The sequence below is a fragment of the Carya illinoinensis genome, chromosome 11, assembly GCF_018687715.1.
Source record: "Carya illinoinensis cultivar Pawnee chromosome 11, C.illinoinensisPawnee_v1, whole genome shotgun sequence".
Taxonomy (NCBI): Eukaryota; Viridiplantae; Streptophyta; class Magnoliopsida; order Fagales; family Juglandaceae; genus Carya; species Carya illinoinensis.
In genome coordinates this window covers 6,235,488-6,255,008 of record NC_056762.1, presented here as the reverse complement: position 1 = coordinate 6,255,008, position 19,521 = coordinate 6,235,488, and the positions used below count along the sequence as shown (strand labels likewise).

Sequence of the window (19,521 nt, the reverse complement as noted above, 5' to 3'; positions counted from 1 at the left end):
AGCTACCACTCCAAATATTTTTATATTTTTAGTTTTTTTTACTTAATAATTAAGAAAATATTATTTAATAATATTGTAAAAAAATTTTTAAATATTTAAAAATATTAAAAAATGATATAAAAAAAATACAAAAATTAGGACCTAGCGGGAGACCCCATCTGTGGGTGTAGACGGATCCAGATTAAAAACCCCTTTACCAACCCTCTTAACACAATCCCACAAAAAGACGAAAATGCCCTCATTTTAAAACCTAAACATACAAAACCTATGAAACAATCCCACCGAAAAGACGAGAACGCCCTCATTTTTAAACCTTAAAACTACCAGCCCTAAAACACAGTTGCACCAAAAAGACAAAAATGCCCTAATATAAACGGACACAAAAGAACAAAACAAAAGGATAAAAAAGTAACCCCACAACACGCGAATTGCACACAGAAGAATAAGAAAATTACTATTCACTACTGTTCACGCATGACGGGCTCTTGTTACATTAGAATAGGCATAGAAAATCTTCGTATAACTGTGTGACTTTTTTTTTTTAGCAAGTTTGTGTTAATAATGTATATATCCAACAATTCAATCATTTTTCATTTGGTTATAGATAAGGTGAGATGTTTTGAATAATAATGAATAAAATATTATTATAATATAATTTTTTAATATTAATTTTATATTAAGATTTAAGAAAATTAAATTATTTATTATATTTTATATGAGGATTAGAAAAAGTTGTAATGATGAGTTGAGATGAGATAAGATTAGATTTTTGGTTTTGGTTAAGCAAACCCATTTTAAATCTTATAACCATTTTTGTTCTTTTTTTTAGTAATATTACTCTTCATTCTAAATCTTATAGTCACAGTTGACGTGTATCCCTCTTTGTGCTGGATCCCTACTGCTGTTGCACATGGTGGTGGTCATGAAAGAAGGTTGATGACGACCATGAGTCCGAGTCTGAGGTGGTGGAAGTACTGTTACATGGAAGCCGATGCCGATGAGGTCAAGCCCATGGTGGCGACAAAATTATCCATTGAGGGATTGGAGAAGGCAAAGCTCGAAGAAGGGTAAGAGCTGGGTGGGTGGGCTAGTGTATGATCAGCATGGAAGAGTTCTAAAAGGCAGCAATATTGGAAGTCACTCAGATGTTCAGATACCCAAAGTCGTGTCCATTGAGTCTGAGAACAAGAATATTGATTATGTGTTCAATGTGAGTTCGAAATCATTAGATCAATCCCGCAGAATCATACAGTCGTTGTCTGTGATGGAGTCGGATCATTGAGAACAAGAAGGAACTGGCCCTTTTTATACTCCATGTCCTTGGCATAATCCATATGGTTAAGATCTAGTAGCAGTTGATTAATCATGCTTGAAATTATGTTGTAATGTGATACAAGAAGATGTTTTTCTTTCTTGTGATTAAATTAAAGGTAAAAGATCAATAGCGATAATATTCCAATGACAGTGATCAAAGTTTCATTATTCATCATACAAATAAGCCTGTATGAACCGTATTTAGATTTTCATTATCCAAAGCAACACTCGAGCCTAGTATCTTTTTTCGCAAACAATTGGAAAGAAGTCATCAAATTAAGTCCCTGATTTCTCAGAAATTAGGTTGCTTCATATAGGTGCAATAATAAACATTAAAAAGCTTCTCCAGTGTTCTCAATTCCAATAAACAACTCTTAAAGTGGTTTCTGCACAATCCTAAAGGGGAAAAAGGGAAATAACAATACATCAAGCATGAAAAACATGACAAATATACAAGAATTATGTGACACTTACTAAAAGAACACTTGGGTCCATTATCTCTGTCAACAGCCGATGAGCCCCAGTCAATATACAGCTTCAAACAGGCAAAGGCCAACTTAAGTCCTCCAACGTAACCAAAGAATATTTAGTGCTCCCATCTTCGGCTGATTGAAAACTTTGTACTTGTGGTGAAAACGCACATGCCATATTTTCGTGTACAGAAATGATAAAAGGAAAGAAACTTCTTGGTGGTGCAAATAAGAAGACCACAAAAACTTTAGCTCATACAGCAATAGCTTGACCAGTAATACCATCATGAAGCTGCAAAGAACCATCCTTCATCAGGTTGAGGCTTAAACTCTTAAATCTCTCCCTAGAATACTGTCGAGATGCCTTTCTCCAATCAGTTCCAGTTTTCATCATAGCAACGAATTCCTCATAACTAATGCGCCCATCCTGAAAAGAATTTGCAAAAGATTAGGTTGAAATGTACAAGACATGGGGGAGAGAGAGAGAGAGAGAGAGAGAGAGAGAGTTTTGATATCAGAATGCTCAACATCAATTTTAAAATCTTGATGACTTCAACTCTCTTTGCAGCATCTTGACAAGGTCAATTGGTTTATCACTATTACCATTTTGTTTCCTGTTTCAAGATGTTCTAGAAGCGATGTTTCTAACAGGTGGTGGGTCCTGAGTTTTAAATAAAAGAGACGGTAAGGCTTGAAAGACAAACCTTGTCTGTGTCAACCTCTCTCATTATATCATTCACCACATCAGCATCAGTTTCAACCGAGTCATCTGCTAAGCCTTCCCACAGTTCATTTGATTCAATATATCCGCTTTCATCTTTGTCAAAAAACATAAAGGCTCTGCGGAAATGCTCATCATTCTCCATCCTTTGCAAGTGAATTGTTACTGCTACAAACTCTCCATAGTCCAGTACTCCATTCCCATCCACATCAGCCTAAATAGATATCGCAACTTGTAGTCTATTAGTTTGAATATTAAAAAAAACAAAATACAACAAAATCTATCATAAAAATTTTTGACAATGGAGCACTGAACTATATTGAACAGAAACCAATGCTTTCAGATGTTGTGATCTGAAAGCATTTATCAATCAATGAGTGTTGACATTACATTGAAACCCAACCAAAATTTATCCTCTTTATGAGTCTCACTTGTCTAGGCAACATTATTTCAACTATACTTGGTAATAGTCACAAGTGTTAAGCCATCCTAACAGCTTGTAAATACTTGAAATTATCATGTTTCAAAGCATTTTCACTAGGGGAGAGCATCAGCCGGTCTGGACAGGATAAACCAACCGAATTGGTTCGGTCCGGTCCAAAAATGGGAGGACCGAATTCATTTAGTCCAGTCCGTAGTCCAAGGATTTTTCACCCTAGACCGAACCGAATGAAAAATTAAAAAAAAAAATTATATATATCATTTATATAAATAATTGTATAAATTAATTATATATATATCACAATATTACATAAGTATTATATTCTTTAATGTATAACTATAATATATAGTACTAGTATATATTAATATATTAAGATATTATAAGACTTATAGTATAAATTATAGCATATGTATAAATTATAGTAGTATTAGTATAGTTAACTTAATATGTTAGTATTAAATCACTATAACTACATAAAGTATTATTTATATAGTATTTCATATAACTAGATAGAGTATTAGTATAACTACATAGAGTACTAGTAATAAGAGTATTACTATTATTTAATATAGTATTACATAGTGTCATAGAGTATTAATAAATGTGTGGGGTTTGAATAGATATAGTAATACTAGTATATTACATATAGTATTACTATTATTACATGTAGTTATTAGTTATAGTATTAGTACTGGTGTATTATTAGTCATAGTAAATAAGTTAATAACTATTACTAATTTACTATATACTAATAAACTAATAGTATTAGCGTATTACTAATATATATATATATATATATATTAATACATATATAATAGTACACTATATGTATATATATTAAATATATATACATAAATAATATTACTAATATAATATAGCTATACTAAATTACTAATAGTCTAATACTAATACAATTATATAGTTATACTAATCATAAATTCATAATAACTAAATCATTACAAGTCTATAACTATATATATTTAGTATCAATGTATTATTATATTCTTTAATGTATAACTATTAACTATAATATATAGTACTAGTATATATATTAATATATTAACATATTATAAAAGTTATAGTATAAATTATAATATATCATATATGTATAAATTTATAATAGTATTAGTATAGTTAATTTGATATGTAATATGTTAGTATTAAATCACTATAACCACATAGAGTATTAGTAATAAGAGTATTACTATTATTTAATATAGTATTACATAGAGTATTAATCAATGTTTGGAGTTTAAAGAGATATAGTAAAACTATATATTACATATAGTATTACTATTATTACATATAGTTATTAGTTATGGTATTAGTACTAGTGTATTATTAGTTAGAGTAAATAAGTAATAACTATTACTAATTTACTATATACTAATAGACTAATAGTATTAGTGTATTACTAATATATATATAATAGTATACTACATGTATATATATTAAATATATCACAATATAATTACATAAATATTAAACAAAATGCCTTTGGATAGATAATAATAATTAAAAATTTAAAAAAAAAAAATCTAGGGTGGACCGAATGGACTAGACCGTCCCTGGACCGGACTTGTCCGGTCCACAAAACCTCTCCGGACCGGACTGAACTGCCCCCTAGGAAAATGTTCATTTTTCACTTCATTGAAAACATAGGGAGGTGCCAAAGTTTGCATAGTAGTAAAGAGCAAATGGCATCAGCAGGATTTTGTGGGTAGCAACATGAGGACAGAGGTTTGAGAAGAAAAGGTCTAATCAAAGGGGAATCCAAGGTATGCTGTCCAGTGAACCATGTATCATAATTTTTATCTCTGAAAATAACTGAAGGGACTTTCAAATCTGCACTTAAACAAGCATAGAAATTTACCACTTCCATCAGCATTTTTATCTCTGGTTCAGCCAATTGTGAACCAACTTTTCGAAGCCCAGTCCTCAGTTCTTCGTATGTTACTTTCCCATCTCTGTCTGTGTCCATCAATGCAAACATATCTCTGATTACTTCTACCTCTTCAACAGACAAGTGTTCTGCAATTACCTACATAAATTGATTGAACAAACCCAAATAACCAACCAAAGTCAAATTGTACATCACCACTCTTATAGTCAGAAATAGAGCCAACAATTACAACTAAAATCAAAATAGATTCTTACTCGAAGAGCTTTCTTTTTGAACCTGTTCATCACAGAGAACTGCTTGAGTCTTGACCGCACAATATCTCCCAATGGGACATTTGATGCTTTCTTTGCATTCTGCAGCCAGGAGTGATCTACCAAAGCATGAAAGAGAAGAAAATACAGATTAGTATTAGCAGTTTTAAGAAAGCTAGCCATACTGCAGACAAGCTCAAACTCCAAACAGTTCCAATATATCAGCAGTTCAACAATTTTCCTCCTTGTACCAACCAAAATAATGCACTGCCTCCAAGTGATATGAGAATATGCATTTGTGTCTACAAACACATGCCTTTTTAATAGCTGTTTAATAGCCAGTTTTGAGATAGAAACTTGTCAACAAAGAAGGGATTACTGCACTAAACACAAGGATATTGCGAGTAACTTTGAATACGATTTCCATTGAAACTACATCAACTTACAAGTAGAAAAGAGTAGTGAATTCCAGCCTTTTATCATGAATACAACTAAAAATGATTCATTCTAAGAAAATCTTGTCTATAGAAAGCCACCGACAATACAATGTGATTCCCAAATAAAGTAAGAACCCAATGAAGTGATCACAAAAAGTGGTCTTCAAATTTATTTTCAAACAGGACTGAGGAGTGGGCTATCAACGCGGCCAAATATTTCAGATTTACCATGGCAGTTTCCGAATAATGAAGAGATAATAGCCATCAAGATCTTGAGAAACAAGACAGTTCGAAGGAGGCTATCTAGGAAGGTAAGAAAAAGAACAGAATCGGAGATATCAATCTTGAAGACATAAAGCAAGCCATGCATGATGCAATGATGCAAGTAGTTGCCTCATACCATCTATTATCTTCCAGGAGGCTCTGCGTCTGCTGATTAAGTCTTAAGAGCCTCAATCACTACGATAATGGCAAAATCAAACACAAAATACACCTTCCATACCCATTAACCTTTTTTTAATGTCTAAAACCTGTAAGCCTCCTAAGATTTCAGGGCATGGCACAGCACCCTAAAGTTCTAAAGTCAAGTAGCAAGATGAAAACCATTATGTAGAGGCCATGGTTAGGCTTAACCACATAAAAGTATACACACTGTAAAAATGAATCAAATTGCTCTAGTATTAAAAAGTGGAAAAAATATCACAAGGTGGTAAGATAATTATTATCATGGTGATATTCATTTTGGAATTCACCATGTTGAACTGTATGATGTATTGTTTTACGAAAAAATATAAATGTACATGTTCATTGACAAAAAACAATATTTTTCTCGTAATATTTAAATGATTGTAATATAATAACACGAGTTGGCTAATGATCTATTGATACTTTCTTATTTTTTTTATGTGAAAAATATATGTATAAACTTAGATACATTTAATGGGTTCATTTGCTTGGTATTGTTAACAAGTGTATCATAAGAATTTAAAAAGACTTTGAGCAGGGCCTAACATTTCATTTCTACAGGTGACTCATGGATCTATTTATACCACTAAGGGTGTAAAAAATGCCTTTATTTATTTATTTATTTTTTCTCTCGGGTGGGACGACGCATAACCCTCACCCCCCCACCCCCCCCCCCCCCCCCCCCCCCCCCCCAAAAAAAAAAAAAAAAACAGCGAGCAACTCCAAAGAGTGTTCGAGTTTTCTTGGTTGTTAGCCCCTTTTACCGGGAATGGAAAAGCCTGAGTACACCAGCCAAACCGAAAGTTTAAGTTAAATCCAAGTGGTTCAACCTTAAGATACCCTTCTTCCTCTTTGCCAACCACTCATGAGATTTTCTACCAAGCAATCTAAAAGGCTAAACCTGAAATCCAAGTCAAAATCTACAATAGCATTCCATGGTCATTTAGATTATTTTTTTCCCTGATAAGTATGGTCATTTAGACTGATGATTAAAATGATACTGATGACCATGCATAATCAAATGGTTAAACCATCTCAAGCAAGTGAATCACTATCGTAAAACCTTCTCATGACAAGAAGAATAGAATCCTAGAAGCGGAGAGTGAGACAGCAAAACATTCTCTTAACACCGCATTAAGCCCTTGGGTGGAACCTCAACTAAGTCAGAATTTAGATAGAGTGGTGAGATTACTGCCACTTAGGTGCATCACTTAATTCCCAAAAAGAAGACCATCACTAACAGACCTAAAATCTGGAACCAAATTAACAATGAAGCTTTGAAAACTAATCAACTTTGTTTTGAATGACAGCAAGTCAAACCCAGTATCACAAACTGCTAAAGAACTTACCAAGCACTTGTTGAGCAGTCAACCGCTTTCTGGGATCCGGCTCCAGCATCTGTCGAACTAGGCCCTTAGCACTGTCGGATATCTGAGGCCATGGTTCCCTCTTGAAATCGATGACCCCCCTTAAAATCGCAAGAGCAACACCCTGTTCGGTCTCTGCCATAAACAATCAAAAGGGAAAAGCTTCACAATAAAAAATATAAGATTTTCACCGCCACGTTCACCAAAGCTGGCTTTTATAGGGCGAGAAAAAGAAAAAAGAAAAAAGAAATACCTGCCCAAAATGGAGGAACCCCGCATAAAAGAATATAAAGGATCACGCCGGAGCTCCATATATCAACCTCTGGTCCATAATTCCGTTTCAACACCTCCGGCGCCATGTAGTAGGGACTCCCCACGATTTCCGAAAACCTCTCCCCTAAGAACCACAATAAAACACCAAATATAGCGTTGAAAAAGAAATCAACAATCAACCAAAAATACAATATTGGAAAAACCAACAATCAACCCAAAGCCCACACAGCATGTGTCACGAGGAACCGGAAATCACTTGCATGCGAGGCTTAATCATCACAAAGAGCCTGAAATTAACTAAAACATGAAGCAAAACCATAGGCCCTTGGGAAAAAATAATCCAAAATCACACAAATAACCAAAAAAAAAAAAAACCAAAATTAACATCTAGTACTGTACCTGGCTTAAAAAACACGGAGAGACCGAAATCGATGGCCTTGAGCGGCGAGTGCTCCTTCTTATTGGCGAACAAGAAATTCTCGGGTTTCAAGTCCCTATGCATTACCCCATTGGCGTGACACATCCGCACCACCTCGGCTATTGTCCTCGCTACAGTCGCTGCGGCCCTCTCGCTGTAATGACCCCTAGCCACGATCCTATCGAACAGCTCCCCTCCCTCGCACAGCTCCATCACGAGGTGCACGTTCTCGTTGTCCTCGTACGTCGCCTTCAGCTTCACCACGTTCGGGTGGTCAGGAAGCGTGGACATTATCGCCACCTCCCGGCGCACGTCTTCCACGTCAACCCCAGTCCGGAGCTTCCGCTTCGAGATAGACTTGCAGGCCAGTGCCTCCTTGGTCTCCCTATCCGTACACAGGTAAGTGATGCCGAACTCTCCCCGGCCAAGCTCCCGGCCGAGGATGTACTTGTCTCCGATACGGGTGCGATGGGTAAATGGAACGATGTCCTTCAGCACTCGAATGGGGGCGGGAGAACGAATCGAGTCCTCGGCATACGGGTTTGGCTTCCGCTCAACAGTTCTCTTCTTCTTCTTCTTCTTGCGGTTTGTGCGGTTAGAGTTCCTCTCTGCCTTGCCGTCTCCTCTAACGCAAGCATTACAGTTTCCCATGCTGTAACAGAGGCACAGACACAGAGAGAGAGAGAGTTATTCAGTATTGCTGCCACTGAAAAACGGTGCGCTTCTGGCGGTGACGGCGCCGGTGAGTTACACGGGGCGGGCCACCGGGGAGAGAGAAAACGCGGGGTTTCAGTTAGAGGACGATCAAGGGGGCTTTTGAAAAAAACATAATAGTAATTATATTAATATAATTTTATATTTTGAATTATTTTAATTATTATTAGAAGATTAACTTGATTTTACCGAAATGTCCTTATCTATTTTACTTTACAAGGGCTACACGAGTTTGGTGTAATTTGTTTAGTGTGCTAGGATACATGAGATTTTAGTGTACTCAATATTTCTTTTTCTTTTTTAAAAAATAATTTATAATCTATTTAGAATACAATTAATTTATGATTATTTTTAGATATTTTTTTATGAGTCAAGAATTTTTATTATTTTTACTTTCGCTCATAATAATAATATTATTATTATTATTATTATTTTCTTCTTTTGGAAACCTATATCCTATGGTCATTGAGCTAAGTAACGTTACTGTGTACCGTCGTTTTCCCACAGTTGAAGTGGGAGGAGACGGAGTGATGTGGATGGTTAAGATGCCGTGGAGAATAGTTGTTGCAGTTGTTCACCGGCAGAGATCCTTGCGGCGGGAGTATTTTGTCCTTTTCTTTTTTTTTTTAAATTTAATTTTCCTTTCCATACGGAAATTTCTATGTTTGTTTGTATTGGTGGGAAATTTCTGAGTAGTTTAACAAAATGGATTGGTTGTGGAATAATACCAAACAAATTTATCAGAGTAGTGATGTTGACTACGTGCAAATGAGTTACTATTCATTGACTTTATTCCACGTCATTAAATGCCCTTCACATGTTCTTGTTGTAATTGGTATTAATTTTTTTAAATAATAAAAATAATTTATTTTATAAAATAATTAATATGAAATGTCAGATTATAAAATATCAATCTATCGCATTAAATTAAGTTACGAAAATCTCACTACTTTGTACATACCTACAAACGTTACATTGTCAAGGGTATGATTAGCATTACAAGCAAGCTATTAGCATGGGAATATCTAAATAGCTAGAGAATAGGGAGGGGTTGCCAAAAAGAAAGAAAAAGAAGAAAAATAGAAAGGAAGTAGAAGGAGACTTGGTCAATATGGGAGAGGCCATGAGAGTCCTCCTCCCCCCTTAACTCATCAACATGGAAAAGGAAGTAGGAGGAGAGTTGGTCAAGATGGGAGAGGCCATGAGAGTCCTTCTCCCTCCTTAACTCATCAACATGGAAGACCTTAGATTCCATTTGTTATAAAGTCAACAAAGATGATGACAAGTCCATTCCTTTAAGCCAAAGAAAGAGGTAAACGTGTTGATTGATTCTTAAAAAGCAACTTCATAAAAATGTGTTTTACCAGTCAAAAATTATCATCATAGTGCCGCTCAATGTCAAATTCTATGGCTTTCTTTTCTCATACTCTTTCAATTTCTATAGAAGGTTTTTTGTTTGTTTCTAAGGTCATGATATCCAATGTTTTCTTCTTAGTTTTTAATAGAATTAGAGGAATTTGTGTTAATCGGTCAATATATATATGTGTGTGTTTGTGTGTGTGTGTGTGTTAGAATCTCGTGTACGTTATTTTAATAATATAGACTCTAGCTACTAATTCATGGACTAGAAAGAAGAAAAACATCTCTCACGTGTACTTGTTAAGTTGATAGAAAAATCCTATTTGAAGAAAAAGTCAATCTTTTGAATTATGGAACAGAAAACTCAAGTTGTTGGCATTAATCAAACCTATGCAAAGAGCATTAGTTGTTTGCTAATGTTGATTTTGCAGTTTCTTATCACGGGCGCACACTGTTTAAAGTTTTTTTTTTTTTAATTATAATTTGGAGTTTTTATGTAAGATTTCTACCTTATTGTGAGAGATCAAAAATGATATGTACAATCATTTTTATGTATTTTTTTACATATTTCACTTATGTGATTGATTGTGTATTACAAAAAAAATTGATGCTGCCAATCACATCAATAAAGTGCGTAAAAAATACGTAAAAATAATTGTATGTAGTATTATTTATTTTTTTATTCTTGTAAAATAAAGAAATTATTCTACTCATCATCTATACATCACACATTAGTTAAGGAAAAAAAAAATCAAGTATAGTGTATAATGGAGGAATAATAAGTAGAATTTTTCTTAATTTTTAAGTCTAAGAAGACTGATACCAATGATATCGCAAATCTGAAAAAATAAAGATAAGAGATAAATGTTTTTGAGTTATGCCTTTACCCTTTCGTAAATATATTTTAGTTTTAAATAGATTTTATAAAAGTCAATTCATAAATTAAAGTGATTTGATACAGTACATCATATTGTAAATTTATTTTCATTATGTGAAGTAAATCTAATATATCAAGTGAAATCAAATCAAATCAATCTATAATTTTATTTTTATGAAATCACTTTAGGATTGCATATAGTGTGAAAAATAATGAGCCGAAAACTTGGGATATCCAAAGCATAATTAAATATGGATCGATGTTGAAAAATGGTTGGATTTTGTTAAAATTTTTGGTCCATTTTGATCTAATATGGGAAATTCAAGAACTAAAAATTTCATAGATCGATAGACCCACGAAGATAGGATTCGATTGCTATGCTTTAGTTTGATGTTTTATAAAGGCTAAAGGCTTAATTGTCATTACTTCTAGCCTTTAAAATAGAAGTTTGGTGTTCGAATCCCCCACCCTAAATGATGGAAAATAAAAAAGAGTTTGATGCTTTATAAAGAATCTGCATACGCATGCTGAATTGGACGACGACATGCATGAATTTGAAGAGTCTATATTGTATATATAAATATAATATATATGTATTTTTTTTTTTTAAATATCTTAACATTGACTTGACACATGATTAACATATATTATACTCATCCTCGATATCTCCTCCAATGAGATTGTTTGGACCACTTTAATCATGGAGCTACAACCTTTTAAATTGTAGCAGCTAGTCTTATAATTGGTGTCTGTCACAAAGTATCTCATTCTATTCTCCCTTATAAACTGAAAAATAATAGTCTTTAACTAGTTTACATTTGGATCCAAGGGAATGGATCCATTGATATGCTTTTAGTTTCATAATTCTATTTAAAAAAAAAAAATGTGATATATACGTAATGTCGACATTGCTTTTTATTCTAAATTTCATCATCCTCAATCACAGTTGTCATGTAGCATATTTAAATGACTGCTATTTAAATAGTCGACGCATGTAATCACTTGAAATGTATAACGTTAGTGAATATAACTTAGAATGATCAAGTTTTATTTGAATATATAGTCATTTTCCTTTTATTTTGGTTATATACTCTTCATTATAATCATTTTTTTTTTTTTTGGGATGAATCTTGAGCAATTGGCTTGGCACATATGAATATTATTATCTTTATGTTCAATGCGTCTCCTCCTCAGAAAATATTTTGGACCACCTTAGTTTTATGGGAGTAGAAGAAGAACCTTTTGTTAAATTGCATATATTAGTCATATTCATATTTGGTGTCACAAAGCATGCATCGATTCTTTTTCTTTTTTAAAATAAAGAATAACCCACAAAGCATCTCATGACCCTTCAAAAATGCTTTTGCTACTATCCTCGAGTGGCATCGTTAATTTGACATTTCAATCATTGCAATCCTTTTATTCATGATAAATAATATTTACAGTTTTAAAATGTGTAATTTTTACGTATTATTTTTTAAAAAAAATAAATTTGAAATCTACATGAAATAATTCTTATTTAATAATATTTCTTATTTTTTTTTAAAGATAATATGTGAAGACTCTGCACACTCTAAGACTATATATAATATTATCCTTATATATATATATATACACACACATTCACTTGCATATGCTTTCTCGTGACCCCTCCTACCGAGGTAAATTGCTTTTGTTAGAGGGGATGCAATATGCGTTGGACTAGAAATAATCATGTTTGATTATGGACAAAGCATAATGGTTGGAAAACGTACATCCGAATTCTCATCAGTGCATTTAATGTTGTTTTGGATTATACATACATATTGATCATGTACGTGATAATTGCTACAAAAATCATCGATTGATATCATATAATTGGACTTAAAACTTGTCTTTTTTCAATAGTACAATAACAATATTCAATCTTGACAAATATTATTTTTCATTTTAGGTTTTATCATCTCAATCATATATATAGTCATACTTGATATGTCACGTTTTAAGTGACTGTCTATCAAGATATAAATATATGCAACTACTTGAAATGAATCGTCTTAGACCATATGGTGGTTGTATATGATATTAAGATAACTAAAAGAGCAATGCTAGGTACATAGACCAGATCTCCCGTAACATTTCGGTAGGGAAGAAAGAGATCGAGAGAGAGCAAGCAAACTAGTAAGCATGCTTGCGACAAAGAAGCTAATTAAAGGAGAAGTAAAATTTAAAATTGAGATTTACTAGATTTCTCTATCCAAACTATGTAATAAGACTCTTAAACTTATCTATCTAATTTCATTTTAAAATTCAGATTAAAAAAAAAAAAAAACTCTAAAAGATCTCAAAATTCTTGATCTTAGATATACTATTTGCCAAAGGAAAAGAGTAGTAATGATGAGGAAAGGGTGGCCTTTGAAGGTAGGCAAACTTTAAACCCTGGCAATAGCATGGCCAATCAATCTCTTCTTGCAAGTGAAAAAAGAAGAGAAAGTTGATGTTGGCACTATAATGATGTTTGATGATGGGGTTGCAAGGCAGCATGTGCTCCTTCCCACGCCAACTGCATCAAATCAGGATTAATACATACCTTTTCGGCTCCTTTTCAATTTCAAAAGGTGCACATACCCTACATTAAGCCACCCTTTTCCTAATTCAAAAAGTTCCAATTTTTCGATCCCCTAACCAAAGGATCATGGGATTCTTAATAAAGTTCTCCTAATTGGATGATTAATCATCTTAATTTGTGAATGGATATCTCTCTCTTTGATTATGTTATTCTTAATTAATCAAAACTACATGTAAAATAGTTTCTAAAAAATATATCAGAAATATCCACTATCGACATCTAATGGCATTGGAATTTTAATATTAGAAAGTTCAAAAAATACATCGGTCTCAAAAACGATCTGCACATGAACCTAGTCTTCATGTACAATGGGCCGCATCTACTCTTTCACTTGGATGCATCCCAATTAAGAATTTGAGATATATAGGCAGTGTCATAAAGAAGATCTAATACGTACATGCATGCCATATATATAGTTAGCAATCCTTCCATACTTTCTGCATTAATGATTGTAGTAACACTGCCTACATCCCAAGATTTCCTTAGATTTCCTTCTCTTCTAATGTTGATGAATTTTCCATGAATGATAAATTATTCAAGCTAGCCTAACTCCGGCCATCTCCTCTTTTTTATGCATCTTCTTCTTAAATCATAGAGTCATGTAGGTGGGGCATGCATTAACCAGATCTCATTTAAACATGGTAAGAGCATTGGTAATGGTGTAGCTAAATGTCAATGCAAGTCTAAACTTTAGCTAGATGTGAGATTTTTTCTTATATGCTCTCCAAACTTGGAGAGTTATTGTTCACCATTCATCCAATTTTTTTATTTTTTTCATCAACTTCTCTCTCTCTCTTTACTCTATTGAAATAAATTGCCACATTGAAATAAATCATATAAATACTATATTGAAATAAATTATCACATTTTATTTTTCAATAAAATTATTAATTAATATATTAAGTATATTTATAAAATATATAAAAAAATTAATCAAATATTATTAAAATATATAATATTATATAATAATATAATATCATATTATATGACCAAAAGTAATATTCTAGCTAAACTTTAGACTTATAATGACTAGACCATTGTCAATGTTCAAACAAGTCGAGAAGGTAGCTAGCCTACCAACGAGGATAAATAATACTACTCTTTCCCTTTCCCCTAGCTAGCTAGGCTCATAAACTCCTCTCTCTCTCTCTCTCTCTCTCTCTCTCTCTCTCTCTCTCTCTCTCTCTCTCTCTCTCTCTCTCTCTCTCTCTCTCTCTCTCTCTCTCTCTCTCTAAAGACCAAAAAGATCGCGTATTCTATCGTATTTAGGATATGATCTCTAAGCCACAGACGCCTCGTGCACTATTACAGCCTACTAGTAATTGTAATAAGGATTAATGGATTGAACTGAGTATTATATTGAAATAAGGAAATAAACTCTCTTCGAGGGGAGCGCCTCCAGGTTCAAGAGAACACTATAATAGGAAAATTCCAGATCCCCCTTTCGGAAGTTACAGGCAGAATTTATACTAACAAGGAAATAAAGGAAATTACGAAACTACCCTTATCTAAGAACCGGGTTACTTTTATTCACTTTCTTACTAATGGCCCGTAAGCCCAGCCCACTTCACTCTGGCCCTCTAAGCCCACTTCAGCATACATCACTTCAGTTTAGGTTTCCATCTCCTCTAGCCGACAGCTTCTACTTCAAACTGGTTCCTTCACGTTCTGCACTTCAGCCGTTCCTCTCTTGTCTTCTTACCAGTATCTGCGCCGTGTAACAACTACCCCCCCCCCCCATTTTAGAACACCTTGCCCACAAGGTGGGGATATTCTACACAAAGGGAGTGGTATGATTCCCACGAAGCATCTTCGGGTGGCTGTCCCTGCCAGCGCACCAACAGTTCGACCAGTGGCCGATTCTTCACCTTTCGCATCCTCCTGGTAAGTACTTCCTCCGGTTCCGGTTTAAAAACTCCCTTTGTATCTACCGGTGGTAACCGTGGAATTGGTGCTTGATTTTGACCCAATTTTGGTTTTAATTGTGAGACATGAAAAACATCATGGATCTGGGCTGATTCCGGTAGCTTGATGCGATGGGCTACTTCTCCCACTCTCTGCATGACCTGAAAAGGCCCATAAAAACGAGGAGAAAGCTTGAGATTTTTTCAGTGGCGTACGGAGGCTTGCCGATAGGGCTGTAATTTCAGGTAAACCCACTCTCCCTCTGTGAAAGTTTGTTCCTTGCGTCCCTTGTCTGCATATTTCTTCATTCGGTCCTGTGCTTTGGTTAAATTTTGTTTGAGCAATGTCCAGAGTTGATCTAGGCTTAGTAGTGTGTCTTCCACGTCCTGTACTTTAGCTGTCCCCGTGGTGTAACTGAGCCATTTAGGTGGTTTGTATCCGTAAAGAGCCTCAAAAGGTGTAACTTTTGTTGAGGCATGAACACTAGAATTATAGCACCATTCGGCTAAAGCCACCCACTGTGACCATTCCTTTGGTTTGTCCCCCACGTAGCTGCGCAAGTAGTTTTCCACCCACTTATTCACGGCCTCTGTTTGGCCATCCGTTTGAGGATGGTAGGCAGTACTAAAGGCCAGCTGCACCCCTTGCAATGTGAACAGCTCTTTCCAAAATCTACTGGTGAAGGTTGGGTCCCGATCTGAAATAATTGTGTGAGGTAGGCCATGTAGTTTGAAGATATGTTTGACAAAGAGTTGGGCCACAATCTTAGCAGTGTAAGGGTGGGATAACGGAATAAAATGGGCATATTTAGTAAATCTGTCTACAACCACCCATAGGGCATTAAACCCACCAGAAGTTGGGAGCCCATCAATGAAATCCATGGTTATATCAGACCATGGGATAGAAGGTAGGGGTAGGGGTTGGAGGAGGCCACTCGGTAAAGTATTATCGACTTTTATAGTTTGACATATTTCACAATTCTGTAAAAATGCCTTAACATCAGATTTCTGACCTGGCCAATAAAAATCTCGTCGCAGTCGATGCATGGTCTTGTCAAATCCCATATGCCCTCCCAGTGGGCTGCTGTGCACCAGCTCCAAAAGCTTATGGAGAAGAGGTGTATGGGCAGGGATATAAACCCGGTTTTTGTAAAACAGTGAACCATCTCTCACTGAATAAGGTGCTGGTAACAGGCCTTCGTGGTGTTTTTTGAGTAGTTGTTGGACTTGCTGGTCAGAAAAGTAGTGGGATTTGATCTCATCCATCCAATCCCATGTGGGGAGGGACAACATAGATAGTATAATCTCCTTTTCAGCCCCTTGACGCGAGAGAGCATCAGCTACTAGGTTCTCCTTCCCTTTCTTGTATTCCACGATAAAGTCATAGCCCATTAGTTTAGAGATCCATTTCTGCTGCATAACTGTGCCTGCCCGTTGGTCCAGAAGGAATTTCAGACTTTGATGGTCTGTTTGGACCACAAAAGGTTGTCCCATGAGGTAATGCCTCCATTTTTGCACAGAAGAAACCAGTGCCAATAATTCTTTCTCATAGGTCGAGAGTGCTAAGGATCTGCCTTTGAGTGCTTGGCTAAAAAAGGCTAAGGGTCTGCCCCCTTGCATTAGAACTGCACCAATGGTAGCTCCTGACGCGTCACATTCAATGACAAAATGAGACTGAAAATCTGGAAGAGCTAGAACAGGTGGCTCTGTCATGGCTCTATTTAATTGATCAAAGGCTGCTTGGGCCTCGTTGTCCCACAGAAAATTGTCCTTTTTTAGTAAAGTGGTCAGTTTCGCAGCAATAGACCCATATCCCCTTATAAATCTTCTGTAATAGCCAGTGAGGCCTAGAAATCCTCTCAAGGCCTTTAAATTTTTTGGTGTTGGCCATTCGATCATGGCCTTTATCTTGGCTGGGTCTGCTTTCACTCCCTTTCCTGATATCAAGTGTCCCAAGTAGGAAATTTCGGTACAGCCAAAGCTGCACTTGCTCAACTTAGCAAATAATTGATTCTCCCTTAGAATGTCAAAGGCCACTTGCAAATGCCTCACATGGTCAGCAGTGTTTTTGCTGTAAATTAAAATATCGTCAAAGAAAACTAAAATAAATTTTCTGAGATGAGGTTTAAAAACCTGGTTCATGAGACTCTGGAAAGTGGATGGAGCATTGGTTAAACCAAAGGGCATCACCAAAAACTCGTAGTGGCCTTCATGTGTGCGAAAAGCCGTCTTGGGAATGTCTTCAGGACGCACCCTAATCTGGTGATACCCAGATCTGAGATCCAGTTTTGAAAAGACCTGAGCTCCATGTAATTCATCCATAAGCTCTTCCACCACTGGAATGGGAAATTTGTCCTTGATAGTAACACTGTTCAATGCACGATAATCCACACATAACATCCAAGAACCATCAGCTTTCCTCACCAGCAACACAGGTGAGGAATAAGGACTTTGACTGGGTCGAATGACCCCTGTTTCCAGCAACTCCCTGACTATTTTTTCAATTTCATCCTTCTGAAAGTAGGGATAACGGTATGGTCTGACTGAAATAGGATTGGTATTTGGTTGAAGGTTGATGCTATGGTCATGAGATCGTGTAGGGGGTAGGCCAGTAGGGGTTGCAAAGATGTCAGGATAACGGTTGAGGAGTGATTGGATGGTTGGTGGAATAGGGAGGTTCGTTGGAGATGAGTGGTCTTCAATGAATTGTAAGAGTAGCCCCTTTTTTTCTAGGCTATTAGCCTTGGACAGTTTCCCTTCCTCAATTAATTTTGTACTGCTGAGTCCTTTTAAAATTATTGCTGCAGAATTGTGAGTGAACTGCATGGTGAGCTGCTGAAAATTCCAAAGTATGGATCCAAGGCCTTGTAACCATTGGACACCAAGGACCACATCACAACCAGCTAGTACTAATACATATAAGTCCATGGGAAAAACATGGCCCTGCATGTTAACATTAACTCCCACTGCCTTTCCTTCACTTTTGAGTTGATCCCCATTTGCAACCTTCACATTCACCCTTGCCTCATCCTGGATAGTTAAGGGAACTCGGGCTAGTATTGTTGGATCCAGGAAATTATGCGTACTACCCGAGTCTATTAAGATAGTCACTGCCTGGTTCCCAATTTTACCCCTGATACGCATAGTTTTGGGGTTGCGTGACCCCAAAATGGCATGTAAAGAAATTTCAAGACATTTCCCTTTATCCAGATTTTCCACCACTTCCTCTTGGATTGATACTTGGCCAGTATCATGGTCAATAGGAGGGTTATCATCTTCCACCTCCTCAATCAAGTATAATTTGGGGCTGTGACAGCGATGGCCTGGATTCCATTTGGAATCACAATGATAACAAAGGCCCTTCTCTCGACGTTCTTTCATTTGGTTTTGGGAAATCTTATGGACAGGGACAATGGCATTGGGGTAAGTTGTGTTTGAAGATTTGGGATGTATTTGGGTTAATGGTTGTGGTGTATGGTAGGTAGGTCTAGATTTAATGATGGCTGGGTCGGTGTAAGTAGTGGCCATGGTTTTGGGGTTGGGTTTCTTATAGAGGAACACCTTTTCTTCCTGTATCTTAGCAAGTCCATAAGCAGCCATCAAAGTAGTAGGCTCAAACATTTGCACAGTCAAGCGAATTTCATCCTTAAGACCACTAAGGAAACAACTCAATTTAAAGGGCTCAGAAACACCTCTTAACCTGTTGGATAATTCCTCAAAGTTAGACTTATACTCCTCCACCGTGCCTACTTGTCTCAACCTAGTGAGTTGTTCCACCGGATCATCATAACTACTAGGACCAAATCTGAGCAATAAGGCCTTAACAAAGACCTCCCAGCTGGATAAAGCTTCGGATTCATCCAAATCTTGGAACCATACAAGGGCCTTGCCCTCTACATGGAAGGAAACTAGCCTCAAACGGTGCTGTGGTAGTGTGTTGTGGAATGAAAAAAATTGATTGACCTTATAGAGCCAACCTAGGGGATTTTCTCCTGTAA

General features: G+C 35.8%; 1 protein-coding gene across 1 annotated transcript; it reads right to left on the bottom strand.

Annotated features, from left to right (window-relative positions):
• Positions 1–1,602: 1,602 nt before the first annotated feature.
• Positions 1,603–8,882, bottom strand: LOC122282792 (calcium-dependent protein kinase 10-like). Its single transcript, XM_043094823.1, has 7 exons — positions 8,043–8,882; positions 7,624–7,767; positions 7,353–7,505; positions 5,105–5,220; positions 4,821–4,988; positions 2,489–2,719; positions 1,603–2,211 (listed from the first exon to the last, which is right to left on the bottom strand). The coding sequence occupies exons 1-7, from the start codon at positions 8,710–8,712 to the stop codon at positions 2,038–2,040; spliced, it is 1,656 nt and encodes a 551-aa protein (XP_042950757.1). The 5' UTR covers positions 8,713–8,882; the 3' UTR covers positions 1,603–2,037.
• Between the last annotated feature and the right edge of the window lie 10,639 nt (positions 8,883–19,521).